Source organism: Vombatus ursinus, unplaced genomic scaffold, assembly GCF_900497805.2.
Source record: "Vombatus ursinus unplaced genomic scaffold, bare-nosed wombat genome assembly UNPS02014778.1, whole genome shotgun sequence".
Lineage (NCBI taxonomy): Eukaryota > Metazoa > Chordata > Mammalia > Diprotodontia > Vombatidae > Vombatus > Vombatus ursinus.
The window spans coordinates 639,007-663,407 of NW_020954556.1; the positions used below are offsets into that span (position 1 = coordinate 639,007).

The 24,401-nt window shown below is 42.4% G+C and overlaps 1 protein-coding gene across 3 annotated transcripts in view; it reads left to right on the top strand.

The window, feature by feature from the left end:
* GFRA2 (GDNF family receptor alpha 2) overlaps positions 1-24,401 on the top strand; it is a 102,701-nt gene that overhangs the window by 31,723 nt on the left and 46,577 nt on the right. For all 3 annotated transcript variants that reach the window (XM_027865320.1, XM_027865321.1, XM_027865322.1), the window contains one exon: positions 1,996-2,350. In XM_027865320.1, the coding sequence (XP_027721121.1) occupies positions 1,996-2,350 (355 nt within the window). The remainder of the gene's footprint in view (positions 1-1,995; positions 2,351-24,401) is intronic.

Consider the following 24,401-nt stretch of genomic DNA (forward strand, 5'->3'; position numbering starts at 1 on the left):
ACAAATTTGTTCAAAGTCACACAGATAGTTAATTAGTCAGCCAATAAATATTTATTAAATGCCTGCTAGGTAGTAAAATAAATTCACAACAGAGCTGTGAATTTAACCCTGTTCCTCTGAATCTCATTCTAGTTTTCTTTACTTAGCATATACTAAATAGATCCAAGTCATTATCTAGCAACTACTTGAACCTAAGCTATTTGCCAAAGGAGAAATGCCAGTTGAGAAGAAAGAGATTGCATTCCAGAAGTGCCATTGAGTTCAACATTTTCACTGAACAGAAGAGAAAACTGAGGTCCAGTGCACTCAAGTGACTTGCCCAAGGTCACATGGGTGATATTCCTAAAGCACAGATTTGATTGTCACTCTTCTGCTCAGTAAACTTCACTGGCTCCCTATTGCCTTTAGGATCTATTGTAAATGCTGGGTTTAAAAAACCTGGCACCAAAGTACCTTTGCAGCCTTATTATACATCTCTTGCCTTCATGTACTCTTTGATCCATTCAAATTGGCATTCCTGCTGCTCATCCCACATGCAACTCCACCTTCTGTCCCCCATCTCTGCACAGTCTGGCTCTCATGTTTGGAATGAACTTCCTTCTCACCTGTACCTATTAGAATCTCCGGTTTCCTTCAAAATATAGCTCAAATACTACCTCACACATCAGTCTTTTTCTGACATCCTCCAGGTGGTAGCTCTCTTCCCTAAACCCCAAATTATCTTGAATTTATTTTGTACGTAATCATCTGTATACACATTGTTCTCCATGATGGAATGTGATTTCTTTGATTTTTGTCTTTTTATCCCCAGCCGCTGGTGTAACGGTGGTGTTTGTGATACATCCTCCTTGGACTCAGTCAGGTGGACCCCCCAGGATAGGGGGTGGAGGCGTAGTAATAACATTAACACCTCAATTTGTCCAGCGATGTTTCAGTTCCATCTCTTGCTTTGACTTTCAGCTCATGTTTGTGCCATATCCTTGCTCCAAGCCAGGCAGTGTGCCACAGTGGATCTGGGATTCAAATCCAGCTTCTGACACTCACTGCTTGTGTGAGCTTGAGCAAATCACTTTACCTTTCTAGGCCTCAGTTTCCTCATCTATAAAATGGGCTTGGGCTCAATAACTTCTAAGATTCTTCCAGCTCTACCTCTATGAGCCTGTCAATCATAGCTATCCTGCACTGGCTGGGGCTGTCTAGTTTGTATTGTAATGAACAGAGCCCAAGACTGAGGTGGGGGGAACAGCGGCCACAGAGCTGGACCTACAGCCACAAGACCTGGGACTCCTATTCAGCCTCTGATAGCTGTTAGTTGTGTGACCCTGGGCAAATCACTTAATGCCCTTGGGTCTCAGTTTCCTCATCTGTAAAATGATGGAGTTGGCCTGGATGGCTTCTGAGAGAGACCCTTTCCAGCTTTCAGTCTGTGATCCTGTGATTTAGTTCACTCATCTCTCTGGCCATCAGTTTTTTCATCTCTAAAATGGGGGTAATGGGGTACCTGAAGTGTCTATTTTGTAGAACTGTTATGAGGATCACATGAAATAATGCATGGGCAGTGCTTGCAAACTTTAAAGTCTGTAGTAAATGTCAGTTATTATAGTGATAATTATTAAGTAGAGTAGAAATAATCAGTAGAACTGGGTTGTAGTCTAAACAAGAAGGATTATTGACTTAGAGTTGGACTTTAGAGATCATCAGGATGGGGAAACTGAGGCCTGTAGAAGTAATTTGCCCAAGGTCGCATAGGTCAAGGGATCAAAGCTAAGATTCAAACCCAAGCCCTCTGATGGGAAATTACTTACCCTTTCTGGGCTTAGCTTTCTCACCTGTCAATGGACACTTGCCCTCCCAGTCACACCGTGAGGTATTGGATGATATATATGTGTTTTAAAGGGCATGAAGTGCTGTGCAGCTGTGAGAGCTCATTATTATTTATATTTCTGCCTTTGTGTCATGCTCCCAATGACCTCTGACCCCCTTCCTCTTCCTCAGGGACAGGGGCAGACCCAGCCATGAGCGCGAAAAGTAACCACTGCCTAGACGCTGCCAAGGCCTGCAACCTGAACGAGAACTGTAAGAGGCTGCGTTCCGCCTACATCTCCACCTGCAACCGTGAAGTCTCCAACTCTGAACGCTGCAACCGCCGCAAGTGCCACAAGGCCCTGCGCCAGTTCTTTGACAGGGTGCCCAGCGAGTACACCTACCGCATGCTCTTCTGCTCCTGCCGCGACCAGGCCTGTGCCGAGCGCCGCCGGCAGACCATCCTCCCCAGCTGCTCCTACGAGGACAAGGAGAAGCCCAACTGCTTGGACCTGCGGAACGTGTGCCGGACTGACCACCTGTGCCGGTGAGAAGGCCTCTGGTGCTTACTACTGCCCAGGGAGGGTCAGGGCAGCTCAGTGGACCTTGTGGGGGTGTGTGTGTGTGAGAGAGAGAGAGACAGAGACAGAGACAGAGAGAGAGAGACAAAGACAGACAGAGAGAGACAGAGACAAAGACAGAGAGAGAGGAGAGAGGAGAGAGAAAAGAGAGAAAGGGAGGAGAAGAGAGAGGAGAGAAAGAGAGATAGAGAGAGGAGAGAAGAGATAGTGGGAGGGAGGGAAGGAGAGACAGAATAAGAGACTGAGAGAGAGAGAGAAGAGAAAGGAGAGAGTAGGAAAGAGAGAGAGACTAGAGGAGGGAGAGACTAAGGGAGAGAGAGATAGTAGGAGAGAGAAAGGGAGAGAGTGAGAGAAAGAGAAAGAAAGGAGAGAGGAGCGAGAATAAGAGAGAAAGAGAGAGAGAGAGGAGAGAAGACATAGTGGGAGGGAGGGAAGAAGAGATAGAATCAGAGACCAAGAGAGACAGAGAGGAAAAAGGAGGGAGATAGAGTAGGAGGGGGAGAGAGAGAGAGAGAAAAAGAGAGAGAGAGAGAGACACACACACACACACACACACACACACACACAGAGTTTCTTAATTTCTTGGGGTGCTCATAATTATAATGTAGTCAGTGTTGACTTGGAGTGTGTGGAATGTTCAGGGGATGGGTTTGCAGAGGCTACTCCATGGTGCATACACTGAACTGCCCAGTGACGCATGCCCTGGTCCAACCTCTGCTACAATAACACTTGAATCCAATGTGAACAGGTTCAGATGAAGACCTGAAAGCCCTTTAAATACTTTAAATGATCATGCTCCATGTTCCTTTGTGCTGAGACGTGCATGAATAGCTCAGAAGATAATTCACATTGCCTAGGGCTTTAAGGTTTCCAAAATGTTTTCCTCACAACAGCCCTTTGAGGTAGGTCATGGAAAGATTATTGCCCACCATTTTTACAAATAAACCAAGGCACTAAAAATAGTTAAGTTACTTGTCTATGGTCACATAGCTAATATATTTAGAGCCAGAATGTGAACTCTAGCTCCAAGTTCAATGTTCTTTCTTCTGTATCATGTACAATGCCAGAAAAAAAGTGAAAGTTCAGCAGAGAGCTCCTAACAAACTGCAGGGGTGAGGGTGGGGGTGGGGGTGTTGGGGTGGGGGGGTGAGGAAGGTGGCAGAAGAGGGAGAGAGACTTTCTGCTTGGAGTCAAAATTTATGGATGAGGCAGGGTTGTGCTGGAGCTAGCTCAAATTGGCTCAGAAGAGCTGATTGTTAAATTTTCAGTGTGATCATTTACACCTTGAAAATTGGCAAATGCTACTCATCAGGGCTTGCTTTATTGTTTTGCAGACTGCCTAGACTTAAGAAAATCATAAAGAAAATGTAATAATGCAAATTAAACTTCAAGTATGTCATAGGTATATCTACAAATTTTATTTGGAGAAGCAGTTGTTAAACATTTACCAGCACACCTCTGAGTAGAGAGGAATAAATAAGAAAATCAAATTATGGTGGTTCTTGAATACTTGGCTGGAGAGGTTAGACTTTGTTCTATAATCAGGCTGTCAGTAAACATTTATTAAGGCCTACTGAGTGTCAACCACTGCTGGGGATATAAATACAAGTTTTAAAAAAACAATTCTTGCCCACAAGGATCTTTCAGTCTAATGGGAGGGAGGGGGGAGAGACAACCTACAGAAGGAAGCTGAAAAGCAAGGTGGGGGGGTGGGGAAAAGGGGGAGGTACTTAGTGTTGGGGCATACTGGAGAAGTCCAAAAGCAGTGTAGCTGGTGGGAAGTGGGGAGAAAACAGTGCTAAGCCCTCCCCTTGAATAGGGGCCCTGCAGCCCACATCCCTGCCCTCTAGCCAGAATGTCCAATTAGAGGGGCAGAGGGTAGTGATAAGACTTGAGTGAATACCGAGGCTGATTCAGTCTTGCAGGATAATGAAATTGTCCAACGATAAGATTCTTGGGAGAGGAAGGGATGATGGAAAAATCCATAGAAATTCAAATAGGCAATGGGGAGCTGCTGAATGTTTTTGAACTGAAGAGTGACATGATTAGATCTGTGCATTGGGAAGATTACTCTGGCAGTGGTAAATAGGATGAATGGGATGGAGCTGGAACTAGAGAGGAGGTAAGCCCAGTTAGGAGACTATTTCATCATCTTTGTGAGAAGTAATGAGGGTAGCAGATAGTAAAGAAAGTGAAAAGGAAATGTGTGGTTGAGAGGTTTAAGAGGAGTTTTGATAGAATTCTTTTGATGGGTTCTGAACTGCATGAATGATTTGCCCCACCCCCACCCCCACACCAAAGGGGTGATTAATGGTGGATGTAACTATGGAGGGAAGTGTCTAATGGTATGCTCCAGGACTCTGTTTTTGGCTCTTTTCTGTTTAGCATTCTTAACAATGACTTGGAGGAAAGCATAGGTGGTATGCTTATTAAGTGTGAGGATAAAGCAAAGCTGAAAGAGATAGCCATTGGGTTGGGATGACAGAAAGGGCTTAAAAAAAAGATTTTGACAGGATAGAAAAATGTCCTGAATCTAATAAAATAAATGTAATGGGGAATAAATGTAAAGTCCTATGTGTGGGTCCAAAAAATTACTTTCATGAATATAGGAAGGGAGAGTTTTGGTTAGACAATGTTTCATGTGAAAGTGATGATAAACTCAATATAGTCAATAGTATGGGATGGTAACTACAAAAACATCCATGATCTTAGGTCATATGGGACCTAACACAATGAGACATTGTGTTCAGAATGAGGCAGATTCTTATCAGGTTTTACTTTGCCCTGGTCAGCATATCTGTCTATTGTGGGCATCACATTTGAAGAAGGATATCTGACAAGCTGTGTGTGTCAAGGTGAGGATGATCAAGATGGTAAAATGATTTGAAATGATTAAAATGGTAAATAGTTGAACAAACTGGGGAAGTTTAACCTGAAAAAGAAAAGACTTAGGGAAAGTATGATTTCTGCATTCAGGTCTTTGAAGGGTTGTCATATAGAAAATAGATTAAATTTATTCTGTTTGACCCTAGAGGGTAGAAATAGGATTAATAGGAAAGTAGATTCCAGCTCAATATAATAACAACTTCTAGATAATTACATGGAAGAGGATGGCATGGGTGATGATGGAGGCTGGGTGACCCCTTCTAGGAGACATTATAGATGGGATTAATGATTTCTATTAGGGCTTGGACCAGATAACTTCTGAGGATACCTTCTAACTCTGTGATTCTGTGAAATGCTTTTATGATTGCTTGGGTATGGGGGGTGGTGGAGGAGAAGGCATTGTGATGACTGGAAAAATGATGGCTGCTTTAAAACAGATGTTTTTAACTTTTTTTGTGACATGGACCCCTTTGGAGGTCTGGTTAAGTCTACAGATCCCTTTTCAGAATGTTTTTAAATGCAAAAATAAAATACATGAGATTACAAAGGAAACCAATTATGTGGAAATACAGTTCTCAAAAAATTAAAAAAAAGAGTTTGTGGACTCTAGGTTAAGAACCTTTGCATTAACAGAAAATGATAATCAGGAGAGAGGAGGCAGCTGGGTGGCTCAGTAAAGAGAGTGCTGGGCCTGGAATCAGGAAGACCTAAGTTCAAACCTGGCCTCAGACACTTACTTGTTGTATAGCCCTGGGCAAGTCACTTAACCTCTGTTTGCCTTAATCCACCAGAGGAGGAAATGACAAACCATTCCAGTATCTTTGCCAAGAAAACTATATAGACACTATGATCTATGGGGTCATGAAGATTTGGACAAGACTAAACAACAACACAACAAACAGAAGTCAGGAGAGGGAGCTGTTTCAATAGTAAAGATGGTGAGTTTGATTTTAGACATGCTAAATTTGAGGTGCAGGTAGAGGATGATCAAGATGGTAAAATGATTTGAAATGATTAAAATGGGACCACCTTCTTTAGGTAGAGAAGTCCGTGAGGTAGTTGGAGATACGGGTCTGGAGCTCAGGAGAGAGATTGGGCCTAAATGTGGACAACTGGAGGTGAGTGGATGGAAAGGAAGGTGCCACATTTCCTCATGAAAGAGGTAGCCTGGATCAACCAGTCAAACAACGAACACTTATGCAGTGTCTACTATGTGTTAGGTACTAGGTTAGTCACTGGGGATATAAATAAAAAAATCAGAAAATCCTGGCCCTCAAAGACTTTACATTCTCTTAGAGGGATATAACATATTCATAGAGAAAAGGTGGGGTGGAAGCACTAGTAACTAGGGGAATCAGGAAAGGACTCTTGAAGGAGCAGATCATGCCTATGCAAAGGTCTGGAGACAGAAGTTGTAAAGGGAATAGCAAGGAGGTTGGTTTGACTGTAGTGTAGAATGCATGAGAAAAGTGATCAGTTTAGTGAATTAGGCTGGAGAAAGATTATGATGGACTTTAAATGTCTGAAAAGCCTTCATTTTATACAGAAGACCTAAAGATGTGACATGGCATACCTGTGCATTAGGAATATCAATGTATGGTGGATTGGAAAGGGGAAGGTCTGAACTAGGGTGGCCGTGGGGCAAGTAGAGAGCTGGGACAGATCTGAGAAATGAAAGTTACTCAATGAGTGTTTATTAAGCATATAATGTGTGCCAGGCTCTGTGCTAAGCTCTTGGAATACAAAGAAAGGCAAAAGACAGTCCCTGCTCTCCAGGAGCTCACAGTCTAGAATCAACAAAACTTGGCATCTTATTAGATATTGGGGGTGGGTGAGAATGATGAGCCATGGAAGATTCCCTAGTTAACAAACTTGGGTGATGGGAGGAATGATGATGCCCTTGGCAGAAATAAGGAAGTTAGGAGGAAGAATAGACTTAGGGGAAAAGATAATGAGTTCTATTTTGGACATGTTGAGTTTGAAATTCCTATGGTGCATCCGGGTGGAGATGTCAGGCAGACAGCTGAGAATTAGGGACGACTGCTCAGGAGAGAGGTGAAGGCTGGGTTTGTAGATCTGGGAGTCACCTGCATAGGCTTTCCATTGGAGCCTGTGATATCAAAAAGCATATAGATAGAAGAGTAGAAAAAATCATGGTTGTTCTGAGCAATAGAAATAACAATAGATTAAAGATACTGGGGTCCTAGTTATGGTTTGGCTGCTAAGTGATGGTGTGACCTTTGGCAGGCCACTTCTCTCAGTTCTTTCATCTGGAAAATGAGGGGGTTCACTTTAATGATCTCTAAGATCTCTTCCAGCTCTCATACAGGTCTATGATTTTATGCCCAGAGTAGGTTAGGTCCCAGAGAGAAATAGTTTAAAGAGACAAATAGCTGTCTACCAGGACAAAATAGTGATAAACCAGAAAGGAGTGTTTCAAAAGACCAAAAAGTGGGGAACATTAAGGGTCAAAGAAACCAAGGGACTCAGAGTTCACACTAAGTGGAGGCACTAAACCAGATATACCAAGCTTGCTCAGGGTAACTTTTAGCTAATGCATTCTTGATGCACTGTTGGGTAATGGAAGATGTACTGTCATTTTTGTGGTTTAAACATTTTTCTAAAGTTTCAAGGGGTTCTGTCCCATAGAAGAGGAATAGTCTAAGGCCAGGACAATAAGTGGGCTATTTCATTTGCTTACAGCAGAGGCCAGATAAGCTTTAACTCTTAGGACTATTTACTCCCACCAAGCTATCTGTTATTCATACATGACCATTGAGGTGGCTGGGGAAAGGCAGGGATGGAATTGCCTTCTGGAATATTGGATGGCTAGGGGATTGGGAAAATCATGAAGCTGTAGAGCATTCTTTTGTTTTTTTTGTTTCTTTTTTTGATGAGGCAATCGGGGTTAAGTGACTTGCCCAGGGTCACACAGCTAGTAAGTATCAATTGTCTGAGGCTGCATTTGAACTCAGGTCCTCCTGGCTCCAAGGCCAGAACCATATTCATTGTTCCACCTAGCTGCCCCATGTAGATTATTCCTAATCTGGGATCCATCATACATCTCAGGTCAAGAAGCTCTGATCTACCTCCCCCCCACCTCCCCAAGGATCTGTGGATAGATTTCAGGAGCTCTGTCAACTTGGATGGTAAAAGTTACATCTTTATTTCAATATAGTGGGTTTCTATTACTTTCTGACATGTTTTATTTTATTCATTTAAAAATTCTGAAGAGGGGCCCAAAGGCTTCTGTGATATAAAAAAATTCGAGAATTGCTCTTATGGTGTATTCCATTTGAAATCATTTTCCTTCTGAAATTAAATTTAGCCATAGCAAAGTTCAGAATTGAGATGGGGGTAGCAGGCAGGAGATAGAAGACTGATAGCAAACAGAGGCACTACCATGTAATGATGGACAGTAAGGTGGTGCAGTCGATAGAGTAACAGGCCTGGAGTTAGGAAGATTTGTTCAAATCCAGCCTGAGATGCTTACTAGAAGTGTGAGCAAGTCACCTAACCCTGTTTGCCTCAGTTTCTTCATCTGTAAATGAGCTGGAGAAGGAAATGGCAAAACCACTCCAGTTGCCAAGAAGACCCCAAATGGGGTCATAAAGGGTTGGAAACAATTGAACAACCATGTAATGGCAGTTGCACTGGCCTGGGAGTTAGGAGATATGGGTTCTAATCCTGACTCTGTCACTAAATGGCCATAGGAAAATAGCTTTTCCTCCACTGGTTTCAGATTGCCTGTATTTAACAGAAGAGGGTTGGAATAGATCAACCAATCAATAAGCATTAATGTGTTCCAGATGCTGTATGCAGAGATCACTATACACAGCAGCTGATCTCTTTAAGTCTCTTCCAGATATGAAATTCTGTGGTTTTATGGTGTCACCAGTTGATTTCATCTTTCACTCCTGATATGCTCTTGGGGAAGTGACTTTGCTGTAAGCCCTCTAACCTGTAATTTGGCAGGGCGGGAGCATATATTTAGAGGGCTCTTCACATGCCCATAGGGTAAGGGCTGGGAGAAAGGAGAAAAGAAAGTTTTGGTTTCCTCTCTTCTTTCAGGAGTCCTCACACCCAGGCAGTAGTGTGCTGATAAATGTTTAACAACTGGCTCTGAAAAAGGACACACTTAAAAAAACACACATTTTCCCATCACTTTCAGAAGTCTAGACAATTGTTAAAACAATAAATCAAGCCCTGATTCATAGTGTTTGCCAATTTCTGAGGAAAAATGGTGATGCTGAAAATTTCACTATACGTTCTGGTTCAAGCTGCCTCCCTGCCTCACCCCCCAAGCCCATCCTGGTCAGGACACTGAGAAATGCACTTGTCCTTCCTCCACTAGCCTCCATAGGAAGGTCCAGGGTGGGCTACCACAGGCTGGAGCCGTGGACATACTGGTTCATAGTTTAGGATGTGGTGTGAGCCCCAACTGTGAATCTAGAGAATACGCATCCTGAGTTTGGTGTCCAGTTGGACTGTTGTGGTGGGTGAAAGATGAAATGACTGAGGCTAACTTTTGTCTCAAAGGTTGCTATCCTCTGAGCATATCAATTTATTAAGCAATGCATGCCAATTGCCTGACAAAGGGGAACCAGACTTCTTCAACTTAGGTCTGGACTCTGAATACAGGGGGAAATAGACTTCTATATATTAAAAACAACTAATCAAATAAGGCCAATTAATTAAAAGAAAACAATACAACATTAGGTAATCTGATTTCTAATTGGATGAAAGATTAGGGACTTTCCAAGTTGGGAGGGAAAGAGTGAACATGTGCCATTCCCTAAAATCAGAAAAGGAGGTGTCCTACCTCCCACAGTGTCTGTAAACAATCAAAGGAACATGGTTCCTTTGATTAACTTAACTGATTACTCAGTGTGGGGCCAGTTTTCAGATAAGATATAGGGGTTGCTTGAGTTGCACAATTGTGAGAAAACTCCTTGAATCAATCTTTGGATCTGCCTGGATTTCTGGTCAGCATAACCTAGGTCCTTAGTGAAGGAGCTCTGAGCAGGGTGGTCCAGCTTCCTAGCCATGCAGGGCTAGGTTCAAACATGCAACCAAATTTTCTCTTAATTCCTACAACTGAATAACGTTTTCTCACAGTACAGAAGTTGTACCCAGGGGTAGGGAACCTGTGGCTTCGAGGCCACATGTGGCCATGAGGCTGCAGGTTCCTTACCCCTGGACTAGACCCATAATTTGATAGAAAGGAAACAGAACTAGCTCTAGAATTGAGTCACCAGATAGTGTCAGTGTGATTCACTGAATTCCCACAATTAGCCACTTATTTTCCCAAATTCCCTCACTGTAGATGCACGGGCACCTCTCTTTCCTTTCCAGCTTTGCTTATCAGTTAAGCAACATAATTCCTCCATGGATAACTTTGTTTCTCTACGTGGAAAATCTTGTTGATTCACGTGGTAGAAGTTGGGAACTATGGTGGTGATGGTGGTGGTGACGGTGATGGTGATGGTGATGGTGGAGGTGGGTGGACACGGAATGAACTTTTCTTTCTCTTTTGGAGCTGATGAGCTGAAGCCAGTACTGATGAATAACAAACATGCCTCTCAGGATCTGGCCATTTGGAAGTGAAGCTCCCACCTTGGATATCTTCCCAACATATTCCTTGTGCTTTAGCTAGTCATTACTGACTTTCTTAGGACTATTATTTCCCATTTCCCCTTCAACACAGGGAGCCCACCTGACTTCGCCCTGGTATCATTTAAAGCTTTGACATGGAATCTTGGGAAGGAGGCTCTGCCAGAGCTCACAGGGACCGGCCCCAAATTAGACCTGGTTCATTGATTCGCTGCTCGGAACACCTTTGACAGGTCTAATACATCACTGGGGTGATATTTAGCGGACTCTGCCGTGCCATCTTATTAAATGTCACTAACGATAAAGTGTCTAAGCCTCTCCTAAGATCAAGGCATCCGAAGAAGCCTCTGATTAAACATCGATAGTTCCTTGTTGGAGCTTGGGGGTGGGTTGGGAAGTCCAAGCCAGAAAGCAGAGCTCAGATCCAACGTCCTGCATGAGGCCTTTTCATATCCTTCCTGATGATCAGCATCGCTTCTGGAAATTATTTTGTCTTACTTTGGATGTTCTTATATTTATACTTATATTTGCTTATTTGTGGATATGTTCTATCTTGGCCTATTCTCCTCCCACTCCTTTCCCCCCTTCCTCCCACATCTAGCATAGTGCCTTACACACAGTAGGTTTTTAATGAATATTTATTGAATTAAATGGAATGAGTTACCCATCTCACCATCAAGCTTTCATGCTTACCTACCATAAATGGAGTGAGAAGAAGGGGTAAGGATGTGAGATGGTTAGTTACATCTAATTCTAACTGGTTTTAAGGTTTGGTTCCCTCAACCAAATTTTAGCTGGTTCATATGTCCAAGTGATGTTGGGGTTCCAGATTCATGTGAAATCAGTGATGGATCCTAGAAAATGCCAAAAGATTCCTTTTTCTTGGAAGGGTTTACAATCTCGAATCTTGGAAATTCTGGGAACCCTTTGGATTTGGAATGTGACTAGGCACCCCAGAGTGGCCTCATTCAGCCCCACAAGCTTTGCCAGACTTTGGTTCTATCAGTGCAAGGCCACTTAAAGAATGACCTTCATTTTCATTTTACCTCAATCCAGTGAACAATTAATAAACACTTGCTGTGTACAAGGCACTGTGTTAGATGTTGAGTATACAAATTGAAAAGAGTACCTTCTTTTAAGGAGCTCATGTTTATATATAGTGATGGGCACTGAAGGGTGGTGCATTTTCCATAAACAGTGCTTCTAAAGATCCTATTTAGGATAGACCTTTGGAAATAAATGACTTGTTTTTCTTGGTGGGTCAAGGGTGCAAGATTTACGAACAACTCAGTGCTGGCCCAAACCCCACTTCCTGGCATGCTATTTTTTAAAAAATGCCAGCCACCGCAGATGAATATAAATAGGACTTCAATCCGGGGATAACCTCAAGTCCCTCAGGCCCTTCTGTAGGACAAGAAGGAGGTGAGTGCAGGGCTTAGTGTCCCAAGCAATGGAATCAGGGCTGCTAGATGACTTAGAGATGGTCTTAGGAATCCTGTGTTTGATTCATACTCTGCTGGGCAGTACTCTGAGGCTGCCTCTTATCTCTTTACAGAATAGCTTGGTTGTTGTAGGTCGGCTTCTAGAAGTAAGAAGTCCTGCTGGATACTTTGATGATTAAGTGCTAAATTATATGGTACAGACTCTAAGTGCACTGGGGAGAAGTTCAGAGAAGGGGGAGATCATTGAGCTCCAGAGAGGTTAAGAGAGGCTTCAGTGAGGGGGTAAGACTTGAGATAGGCTGTGAAGGGTGGGTGATTTGGGGACTGAAAGAGAAGAAGTCATTCCAAACAGATAGAACAACACAGATGAAGACATTGCAGAAGGAATGAGCTTAGGATATTAATGAGACACTGAGGATATTCCCCTGCATGGAAGAGAAGTGTGTACTATATAGGAGAGATGAAGTTGTATAACCTTGGAGTCAAGAAGACCTGGGTTTAAATCCCACTTCAGATACCAGTAAGCTGTGTGACCCTGGAGAACAAGTCACTTGGACTGTCTGTGCCTCAATCTAAGATTCTTAAGACAGAATCTTGGGGCAGAGCCTGAGGCTGGATGGGAAGACAGAGAAAAACCTATGTAGACTCCCTTCCCTCCTCATTTCTGGAATAGGCAGCTACCTGGGACATTCTAATTCTGTCCTCACTTTTTTCACCTTTACATCCTGCTTTGGGCCATCAGAAGCCCCATATAAAGATAGATACAGAATATTTATATTTATATAACCCTTAGTAGTCATAAAATCCTTTATATACATATCTCATTTGATCACCATGACAATCCAATGGGGAAGGTAGTATAAATATTCTTATTCCCATTTCACAGATGAGGAAACCAAAGCTCAGAAAGGTTGAAGTGATTTACCCATAATCACATAGCTAGTGCCTGGCAGAGCTTGGAATAAAACCCCAGGTCTCTAAGCCTGCAATGCTTCCTACTCTATTTTGTTGCTTCTAACTGGAAGCCTTGTATGCCATAGTGTGCCTTAAACCAATTGAGGTCACCTGTCCAGGGCTTGGAGAACAACTCACATCCCAGGCAAGAGATATTGAAGCCACATAACCTGAAGAGAAGGCTCTTGTGCCACTGATTCAGGAGACACTGAAAGGGAAGGATGGGAGTGAGGGGAAGGAGCAGAGTTTCTATTGTGGATGGTATGGCAAACAGTCAAGGGCATTTTGTTTTGTTTTTGTTTTTGCCAAGAGGTCAGCTGTACAACAACCAGAAGCTTCCATTAAACCCCTACTCTGTCTCTGTATCCTCCTTGAACACTCTCCTGCTCCTCAAGTGTGTGTCTTTCTGCTCATGACCTCTATTTGTGTCCTCTAATCCTACTGATGTATTTGAGGGAAACTGCATCCCAGGTTTCTGAGGAGATGTTTGTTTGGTTGTTTCTTTTCTTACTTTGCCATTTTAGTAAATGTCTTTGCTTTGGGCTAATTGTGTCCTCTGTCTGACTTGATTGAAAGGTAAACACATCTGTGGGGGCCTCTGAGTTATAGTGTTAGGAGTGCAGATCTACAGAGTACCTTGAACCTGGGTTAGTGATTTCCCCAGTAAACACAACCTGTGAATTCAAGTGTTGGGGAGAGGGGGAGAGAGCAAGTCTAAAAGGGGCAAAACCTGTGAACTGGGTATACAAAGACTAAAACAGAATAGTATTTGCCCTTAAGGAGTTTATGTTTTGCTGGGGGAAAGAAAACAATACATACCAAGATAAGTTAATATAAAAATGTAAACACAAAATAATTTTGAGTGGACCATACCACTAACGACTGAAGATGGGGCAGGGGAGGAGGATCTGAAAAAGCTTGTATAGCAGGTGCCATTTGAACTGAGTCTTGAAGGGAACTGGGGTTACCAAGTCTAGATGTGAGGAAGGACTGTCTTCTAGGCACAGGGGACAACCTGTGTAAAGGTATGGAATTGTACAGGGAATAGGATTAACAAGACAGCCCATTTGGCTAAACTGTTCAATGCATGAAATCAGCCTGGAAAGACAGGTTGGAATCAGATTGTGAAGGACTTTAAAGGCCAAAAAGGAGTTTGTATCACATCCTAGAGAAAATAGGGCAGTGCTGGAGAGTCTCAAGTGGGTGAATGTTATGGTCTGACTTGGGCTTTTCAGTGATCAATTTGGCAACTCTGTGGGAGATAGATGAGAGAAGTGAGAGATTTGAGGCAAGGAGTCCAATTGTGAGGCTATTGCAATAATTCAGGTGAGAGGTGATAAGGGCCTGAATTAGGATGGTTGTGCTAACAATAGAAAGAAGGGAGAGACACAATCCAAGTTGCAGAGGTAGAATCAACAAGACTTGGCAATTGATTAGATGTGGAGAGGTCAGAGTGAAAGATGACTGAGTTGTGAGCAGCTGGATAGAAGTAAGGGAGGTAGGAAGAAGAATGGGGTTCAGGGGTGGGGGTGGGGGAGGGTAACAAGTTCCATTTTGGACATGTTGAGTTTGAGATTCCTGTATAATGAACCAAATATTAGATTTGGAATAGAAAGACCTAGGTTCAAATGCTGGCTCACTTACTAGCCATGTGATTTGGGGCAAATCTCTTAACCTCTCTGTACCACAGTTTTTTTTTTTATCTGTATAATGGGAGTAATGATTCTTGCTCTACTGGCTTCACAGGATTGCTGTGATCAAGATAAAGTGAGTAAAGCATTTAATGAATTGTAAAGTCTATGTAAATACCCTTTATTGTTATTGTGTTTGTTTGAGTGTAATATCTATTTGTTGATTTGGGTCACTCTCTTAAGAAAGAAAGAGAATGAAAGCATTAAGCATTGGTCTTTAGGGAGAATGTGGCCTCTATCTTCTTCTGGAAAAAAAAAACAAAACAGCTTGCAGGTAATAATAAAGTCACTGAATATACCACATACTCTTTAGCAGTTTTCTAAGACTCCAAGGAAAATAAAACACAAAACACAGGAGAGGGATAAGTATTGGGCAATGGTTAAAAAATGAATTTAGGATTACAATATTATCAGTGAGAGGGTTCCAAGGAGGAACCATCAGGCCTGTCAGAGAAGACTAAATAGGGTGTGTGCTCTCCCTACCCATGGCTATATGCTAAGATATAATCCCTGAAAACCAAGAAAACAAAAGTGGTTTTAGGGTATTTAGCTCTCACACTGTCCCCTGTTTCTGGGTCCCTTCATTCCATTTCCTAAGTATTTTGTTTTTCTTGGGAAGCTTTAAATATACTAAGCAAGAATTATTGATTGATATTTGCTAATCTTCCCTTTGGGCAGGTAGGTGATGCAGTGAATAGAGTCAGGAGGACCTGAGTTCAAATTTGGCCTCAGACACTAGCTGTGGCAAATCACTTAACCCTGTTTACCTTAGGTTCTTCATCTGTAAATGAACTGGAGAAAGAAATGGCAAACCACTCCAGTATCTTTGCCAAGAAAAAACCAAATTGGGTCACAGAGAGCTGGACATGACTGAAATGACCAAACAACAACAATCTCTGTTTTCAGGAAGGCTGATTTGAAATTCCTCAAGAAATCTGTTAGCAATGGCTTCTGAGTGGCAACCAGTGAGTAAATAAGACTTGGGAGGCTGATGTAGTCAAGCCTCCAACTTTTTCTCACTAATGAGAAAAAGCAGTTGGAGAAGATGTGGACCTTTATCTTCTAATACTTGGGCTAGGAAAGGAGAATGCTGAGTGGATAGTGTGAGTTAACCCATTTGGTACCAGGTTAGCTTTTTCAGTGAAATACAAAGCAAGGCTCTCAGCTGAGAGGGTCAGGGTGGGGAGTGTAGAGCAAAGGGAGGTTTGAGGAGAGATGAAAAGATTTAGAACAGTTGTGGTGAGTGGGCTAAGAAGTCAATGAGGGAGATGTAAAAGGATTGTCTTGCCACAATGATGAACTAGGTAAGATGAAGTAACACAAATTTGGAGTGGACCCCATAAGTACAGCTTTGTGATTTTCTAGTTTCATTTACCCATTGGGGAATAGGAGTGAAGGAACAGAGTGTTGGAGTAATATAGCCCCAATAGAATGTAAGCTCCGTTAAGCAGGGAATTTCGTTTTAGTCCTTGTATCCCCAGCACCTAGCAGAAATCCTGCACATAGTAGGCACTTATAAATGTGTGGTAAAGTGAATTGAAAAAATAAATAGTCCATGCCCTCAAGGGCAGCTTACATCTGACTCAGAGAATGTGCCATATACACAAATAAGAGAAAGTAGAGAATACTAACAATTTGATGGCTAAGGAAAGGTTGAAGCTTGAAGGAAGAGAAGGATTCAGACAAGTGGAGATATCCAGAGTGGGCCTTGCATACATGGCAAATGTGGAGCCAAGCTACCAGATGGCTTGTGTGAATGTAGGGAGGTGAAAGATGGGGTGTTGAATTCAGGAAACAGCTAGTGGTTCAGTTTGACTGGAATGGAGAGTTCACAAAGGGAAGTAGTATGAAATACAGATGGGAAAGCACCAGCTAGCATGTGGAGATCCTCAAAGGCCAGGCTAAGTTGTTTGTATTTATCTCTAGGTAATGGGGAGCTAATGAAGACTTTTGAGCAGAAGAATGACATGGTCAGATTTGTGCTTTAGGAAGATTATTTTGGTGACTAACAGAGGCTGGGCTCAAGAAGAAAAGAGAACAATTAGCAGGATATTACAGTTATCCAGGTGATTAGAGGTGCTGGCCTAAACTGGGGTGGTGGCTATATGATTGAAGAAAAGGGGACATATGTAAGAGATGTGGTGGAGATAGGATTCAATTGAATTCAGCATATATATGAAGCACCTGTCATTGGAGAGGAACTGTCCAAGGTTCTAGGGATACAAATACAAGAACACAATACTCCCTTTCCCCAAGAAGCTTTATGACTCACTACAACATACACACAGATAAATTAATACTAAGTAATTTCAGAAAGGTGAAATTGGCTGGGGGTGTGTATGTGATCAGAAAGGCTTGACGTAGTAGGTAGCACCTGAACTGAAGCTTGAAAGAGATGTAGAGGTGCCAAGGGGGTGCATTGCAGGAAAGGAGGAGAGTGTGTTTATACAATGGCATGGAGATGGGAGATACCATGTCAAGTTGAAGCCCAGTTTGGCAGGCATGAAGGATTGTCAAGAACTGATAACCAGTTGGACATCAGTGTGTGTGTGTGTGTGTGTGTGTGTGTGTGTGTGTGTGTGTGTGTGTATGTGTGAATTCAGGATGATTTTGAAGCTATGAACCTGGGTGACTGGGAGGATAGTAACACTTATCAGAAGTTGGGAAATTTGAAAGGGGATAGTTTTAAGAAGGAAGATAATTTTATTTTTATTGTGTTGAATTTGAAACGCATATAGGACATCCATGAGGAGATTCATTCAGCAGGCAAATGAAGTGCATGATTCAAATTTAGGAGAGTGTTTAGGGCTAGATATATAGATTTTGGAGTCATCCACACAGAGGTGGCAGTTGAACTTATGGTAGTTGATGAGATCTCCAAGAGAAGGTGTGTAAAGAAAGAAAAGAAGAGAGGCCAGGATGGAACTCGGGGGAGCATTGGTTAAGGGTGGAAGAGATGGATGATGATCCAGCAAAGGAGACAGACACATAGGAAGAGACCCAGGAGAGAGGGAAATGGTACAGAAATCAAGGAAGGAGAGGATAGTTAACACTATCAAAAGCCTCAGAGAAGGCAAAAAGAGTTGGAGGACTGAAAAAAGGACACCAAATTTATCAGTCAAGAGGTCATTAGTAGTAACCTTGGAGAGAGTACTTTGGGTCAAATTGTGGGATTGGAAGCTCTGAAAAGATTCCTAGAGTGAGGATGCTTATTAAAAAGTGGTGGCTATCAAAGAACTCTGCTGCATTATGGTACTTAAGGTCTACCAGCCCTCTATTCCTTGGGAATGGTGCTTGGCTGCTCTTAACAAATGGAAACGGTTTGGTGAACCCAGCTTCAATTTTTTCCAAGTTCTCAGACTATCCAGTTCTTATTCTTGGTAAGGTCCCTTGCTGCCTTCTTGTTGTACTCATCATCATTTATGGTCCCCACCCTTCCCCCTGCCCCGCCCCCCCAGCTTTGTGTAACTTATCTCTAGGTGGTTGATGAAAGGGTTGAGGAGAGAATGCCTAACCCCTACACTTCCAGTCTCTTGCTTGATAAATATCTTCAGAAGGAAGAAAGGGGTTTCTTCCTTTTCTAGTCAATTGTGGATACTCCAAGGTGTAAAGGAAGCAGAGAGGGAGCTCAACTCCAGGTCTTCTTCATCCTGGCTTGGTGTTCTTTCTATTACTTCATGCTGACTTAATATGAAAAGGGTTCATGGCACCTATGATTATACCTTCTGATGCCAGCTTATTATCAAAGTTTTCAGAGGATTCTCAGAGGGCTACTGAAAAAATAAAGGTTTGGGACATCAGTTTAGGGTGGACTTGGACCATGGAAAGAAGAGAGAAAGGGGTCAGGGGAAGACCTCAGTGATTTGTAGAATCCGTAACTGCATAGACTTTTGACTCTAGTAGTGTTCAGAGCTAGGAGGACCTTGTGGTTCTCAAGACAGTATAGAAGGACTTAGGATAGGAGAAGTACAAAACTCCCTATTCTCCTTCTACTATCACTCTCCTTGCAGAGCCCAGAGAGCTCTGGGCTCTTTGAATTATGATCAGATTTCTCCCATGGCTAGTAGAGCCCAGCCATACCTTATTACCAAGAAATGTTGGCACCTGAGGGATCCTGGCACCCTGGCAGCCCAGAATACTGGAGGTGGACTGGGATAGGGAGGGGGAAGAGGTGTGTGTTTATTTGGATTATTGACTCCAGCTCCTTTTCCTGCTGCCTCCTCTTGCCTCTTCTCCATCCACAGAGGATTAGGCAGGCATTTTCTCTCCCCCACCCTTACATCATCCTCCTAGAGGTCAGTGGCAGAAAGAAGGGGAAAAACAGAAATGATGATGACTTTGATTTTTTTTTCTGTCCAAGCCCGGGGAGGGAGGTTGTTTTGCTTCCTGGACGTCAGCGGAGAATTCTCTGCCAGACAATCATCTCGGTGCTTTCATTGCTTTCTGCTGCTCCTCTAACTGCGCAGGGTCGGCTATTAAATGGTCATCAAACCCCAGCTTCCATCCCATCAATAGTCATAAACTTGGGGAGATAAAAGCCATCAGTTTTCCATTATAGCTGAAAGCAATACTGTAGATAGCTATTTTCTGAATGCTGCAGATAGATGTATTTTAACTAGTGCAGGGCTTCCAGCAGTCCCCAGCTCAGCCAGGGCCTGGCTTTGCCTGGGATAAACCGCCAGGTGGTTAAGAGGGGAGGGGCCCATCAAAATGAACCATCACTTTCTCTACCCCTTCCCCTTTCTCCAGGGTCTTCCAGGATGACATCATAGAATTTTAGAGCCAGAAGAGACCTTAGAGATTATCTAATTCAATGGTTCCCAACCTATGCACTGTGGGCTCCTGGAAGAAAGGTGAGGGAGGGCCCTGAAGGGCTCCATATCAAATTATATAGCTCCTTAATCAGTGGATACTAATATTAATAGTAGCATTTATATATTGCTTTAAGATTTGCAAAGCACTTTACAAATATTATTTCATTTTATCCTCATAACAACCCTGGAAGGTAGGTACTATTATTATCTCCATTTTACAGATGAGACAGACAGATTAAGTGACTTGTCCAGGGTCACATAGCTAGTAAGTATCTGAGGCAATATTTGAACTTAGTATCCACATTCAATGCTCTGTCTATCTACTTATGCCACCTAGTTGCGTCTAAAAGTACAACTACTGTCGTAGGAGTTTATGACAATTTTTTTTTTCCTGAAAGGAGACCTCAGTGGGAAAGAATGGTGTCTAATGATCTAGTTATATTTTTCCTTTCCAATATACAGATGAGAAAACTGAAGCCCAGGGAGTAGAAGTGATGTGCCCAAGGTTAGCAGTGGGGGTAATTTTTTTTTTGGGCTTCTTTGTAGTCTTATGATCCAGAATCTCTGGCTTTATGGAAGATAAAGAGAGAAGAAGATCTCTTTCTCTCTCTCTCTCTTTCCTCTTCTTCTTCTCTTCTCCCCTCCCTTTCCCTCCCCTCTCCTCTCTTGTCCTCTCCTCTCTCTTGTCCTTTCCTCTCCCTTCTCTTCTCTCCCCTCCCTTCTCTCTTCTCCTTTCTCCTTCCCTCTCTCCTCCTCTCTCCACTCTACTATTCCTCTCTCTCCTCTCCTCTTTTTCCTTCTTTTGCTGTCTCTCTCTTTTTGTCTGTCTGTCTTTATATACACATACACACATACATGTGTATACATATATTCCTAAGCAAAGAGTATAAACTATAAAGTAGTGTGTTGACTATGTAACTACTCTCCTTTCCAATATTTCTTCATTGTCATCAACTTGGAGAACTCTCCTTCAGCCTTTGGGGCTTTCTGGAACCAAACAACCACATCAGTCAATGAATCAATGAATCAATTGATAACCATGTGTTTATTGAATACCCAGCACATGTTCTCAGAGTGTTGGAGACTCAGAGGATACAAAGAGAATCCGGACAGTCCCTGCCCTCAGGAACAGAGTCTAGTTAGGGAGACAAGGCAGACAAAAATGAAAAGCTAACAATGCAAGGAAAAGATAAACCTCAGGGGGGCGGTACAGACAGTGAGAGCTGTAATTTAGGTGAGGGAGGAGATCCTTGTGAGTTAGGGAAGTTAAAGAAGGCTTCTTGGAGGAGACAAGTTTTTTTTGTTTTATTTTTGGTTTTTTTTTGGTTAGGCAATGGGGTTAAGGGACTTGCCCAGGGTAACACAGCTAGTAAGTGTTATGTGTCTGAGGCTGGATTTGAACTCAGGTCCTCCTGAATCCAGGGCCAGTGCTCTATCCACTATGCCACCTAGCTGCCTCCAGGAGACAAGTTTTGACATAGAAGGATGTCACATGGTCAACAATAATGCCTGATATTTCTATTGTGCTTTAAAATCTGCAAAGTGCTTTATATATATTTGCTAATTTGTAACTCACAACAGCCGTGGGGGGGCAGGGAAGGACAGGTTATCATTGTTCCCATTTTACAGAAGAAGAAACTGAAATGAACTGAAACTTGGGGATGTCGTGTGACTTGTTGATGGTCACACAGTGAGTCCATGTGAGAGGTAGAATTCAGATCCAGGTCCGCTAGGTTCCCATATCAGAATTCTTCTGACTATACCATACTTCATCTCAGAGGGACAAGATGGGAGAGATGAGCAAAGACATTCAGGGGTTTGCTGGAGCCAGTTCAAACTGGTTCTTGAGAGGTGATTGTTAAATTACTCATTTCCTGAGTAAAGGAAATGGACAAAGGCTACAAATCTGGTCTTGGTTTATTGTTCTGTTGGGTGTTGACTTAAGAAAGTGATGAAGAAAATGTTAATAATGCAGATTAAACATAAAAGTGTGTCCTGCATGCCCTCCTCCCAGAGCTGGTTGTTAAATATTTATGGCCACCACTGCAAATATTCCAGGTGTGGAGTGTGGTGTGAGCAGAAGCAATGGAGAAGTTGAAAGGTTTGATAAGATAGGAACTGGTCTCTATGTGGGAGGTTGGCTTCTGACTGCTGTTGAATCTGGCCTCTGTGGCTTTCTTATCACCTGACTTCTGGTGCAAGGGCAGGTAGGACAAGAGCCTTTGCCCCTTCCTCACTTGGGGGGAGAATGGATTGTTTGATAGTTTTAATCAATCAATCAACAAACACTTGTTAAACGTCTACTAAGGGCTGGGGACTGTGCTCATCCCTGGGGACATAAAAAGAGGCAAAAGACAGTCCCTGCCCTCAGGGATTTTGCAATCTAATATATTCTCAGAGGGTCCTAGGAATTCTCTCCTCAATTCTATCCAAGGTCCTGCCTTAAGGGTCAAAGCATCTTGCAAACCACAGGGTTGGACTTTTCAGGAGCATGGTCTGTCTGTACCCTATGTGCACATGGTAATGCCTCTTTTATTATGCCTTATTTAGAGGCTGCTGGATGATACAGTAGGGGCAGCTAGCTGGCTCAGTGGATAGAGCACTGGGCCTGCAGTGTGGAAGACGTGAATTCAAATCTGGCCTCAGACATTTACTAGCTGTGTGACCTTGGGCAAGTCACTTAACCTCTGCTTGCTTTAATCCACTGGAGAAGGAAATGGCAAACCACTTCAGTATCCTTGCCAATAAAACCCTCTGGTCCATGGGTCACCAAGAGTTTGACACAACTGAACAATAACAGGTGGTGGAGTGCTCCCCTTGGAGTCTGGAAGACCTGAATTTGAATCCTGCCTCAGACTCTTACAAGGTGGGCATGTCACTTCTCTCAGTCTCAGTATCCTTATCTAAAATAGAAATAATAGTGCCAACATCATGTGTTTGTTGTTAGGACTAAAGAAGTTAACCCATGTAAAATACTTTTCAATCTATTAAGTACCATATAAATGCTATTATTATCATTATTATTATTAATTCAGTACCATTGGTGAATGAGCTGTTTCACAGAAGCAAATTTTCCAGAAAACTGAAACTTATCATTTTATGCACTCATGTTAAAAAAAAACAACTGTTTTAAGTGAAAATCTTTATAAAACATATTACACACTTCCCTGCCTTCTTAAGCAGACAATGCTGAACATAATTTAAGCTTGTTTTGATGACTCAGGTTCATTGTTACCAGTACCAGGCATTGTACTCATGTTGTAATACAGCCACATCCTCAAGGGCTATTGAAGTGTGTAGAATTGTTTGTCCTTGTGCTAAATGGCCCTAGATTGCCTTAAAAAAAAAAAGTTCTGGTATCTGCTTTGAATAATATTTCTATCTCTTTCTTGTTGTCAGGTTTTTAAATAGATCTATCCCTCTATTTATTGCTTCTCATCTTTTAGCTAGGAAACCAAATAATCAGGCTTATTAAAACAGTTTATAAAACAAGAGTCAGGAAGTTGTGAATAAGGGCCACAGGGGCTCTGTTCTCCTGTGAGTGATGTGTGAAAGCTTTACTGTCTGGATTTTGTGACATCTAATTTGGCTGCTTGGAAGTCTTTGTTGTTTGCTCTAAAGAAAAGCAGGATTATGTAGGGGAAGGAACACATTCAAGTCAGTCAGTCAATAAACATTTATTAAGGCCTACTATGTGACAGGCTAATCTCTGGAGGACAAATAGTGGCAAAATACATCTCCTACCCTCAAGGAACAGTATACTAAGAAGCAAAAGACCAAGGTTCCAGGCATGGCTACTCCACTTATGTGACCTTGGGGAAGATGCTTCTCTCTCTGAATCTCCATTTCAGTCCCTGTATAATGATGGGGATTGGATTAGATGAGGAAAGGTAGTGAAGTAGAGTCAACCAATGAGCATTTATTTAGCACTTACTATGTGCCAGCTATCATTAGCACTTATTACATGCCAGCTAAGTTCTGGTTATACGAAGAAAGGCAAAAATAGAGTACTGCCCTCAGGGAGCTCACATTCTAAGGGGGAAGACAATATGCAAACAACTACATACAAGATGTAGACAGTGTAAATGAGAGAGAATCTCAGAGGGAAAGCATTAGCAGCAAGGGGTTGTAGAAGGCCTGGAGATCCAGAAAGGGCTCCTATAGAAGTTGGGGTTTGCACTGAGTTTTGAAAGAAACCTGAGAAACCAGGACATGAAGGCAAGAAGAGATGGCAATGGACAGCCACTGAAAAGGCTTGGAGTTGTGAGATGGCTTGTCATGCACTAGGAGAAGCATTTTAGAAGGCCAGTGTCACTGAATTATATCTTACATAGGTAGTGTAGTGGATAGAGTTCTGGTCTTGGAGTCAGAAAGACCCGAGTTCAAATCTGACCTCAGATTAATATTTGAATTGGTAAAATTTAAATTTATTTTTCTTCTTAAAGCATAATTTGATAATATGAAGTTAAAGTTCGGTAGTTTCCCTTGAATGTTTAAGGAAGTGTGGACAGCAAGATTTTTTCACCATTGTTGAAACCAAACCAAGGGTGCTCAATCATTCTCTTCACCTCTTGTTGTTTTCCAGACCAGAACTGTGATTTCAATGGTAGGGCCTAC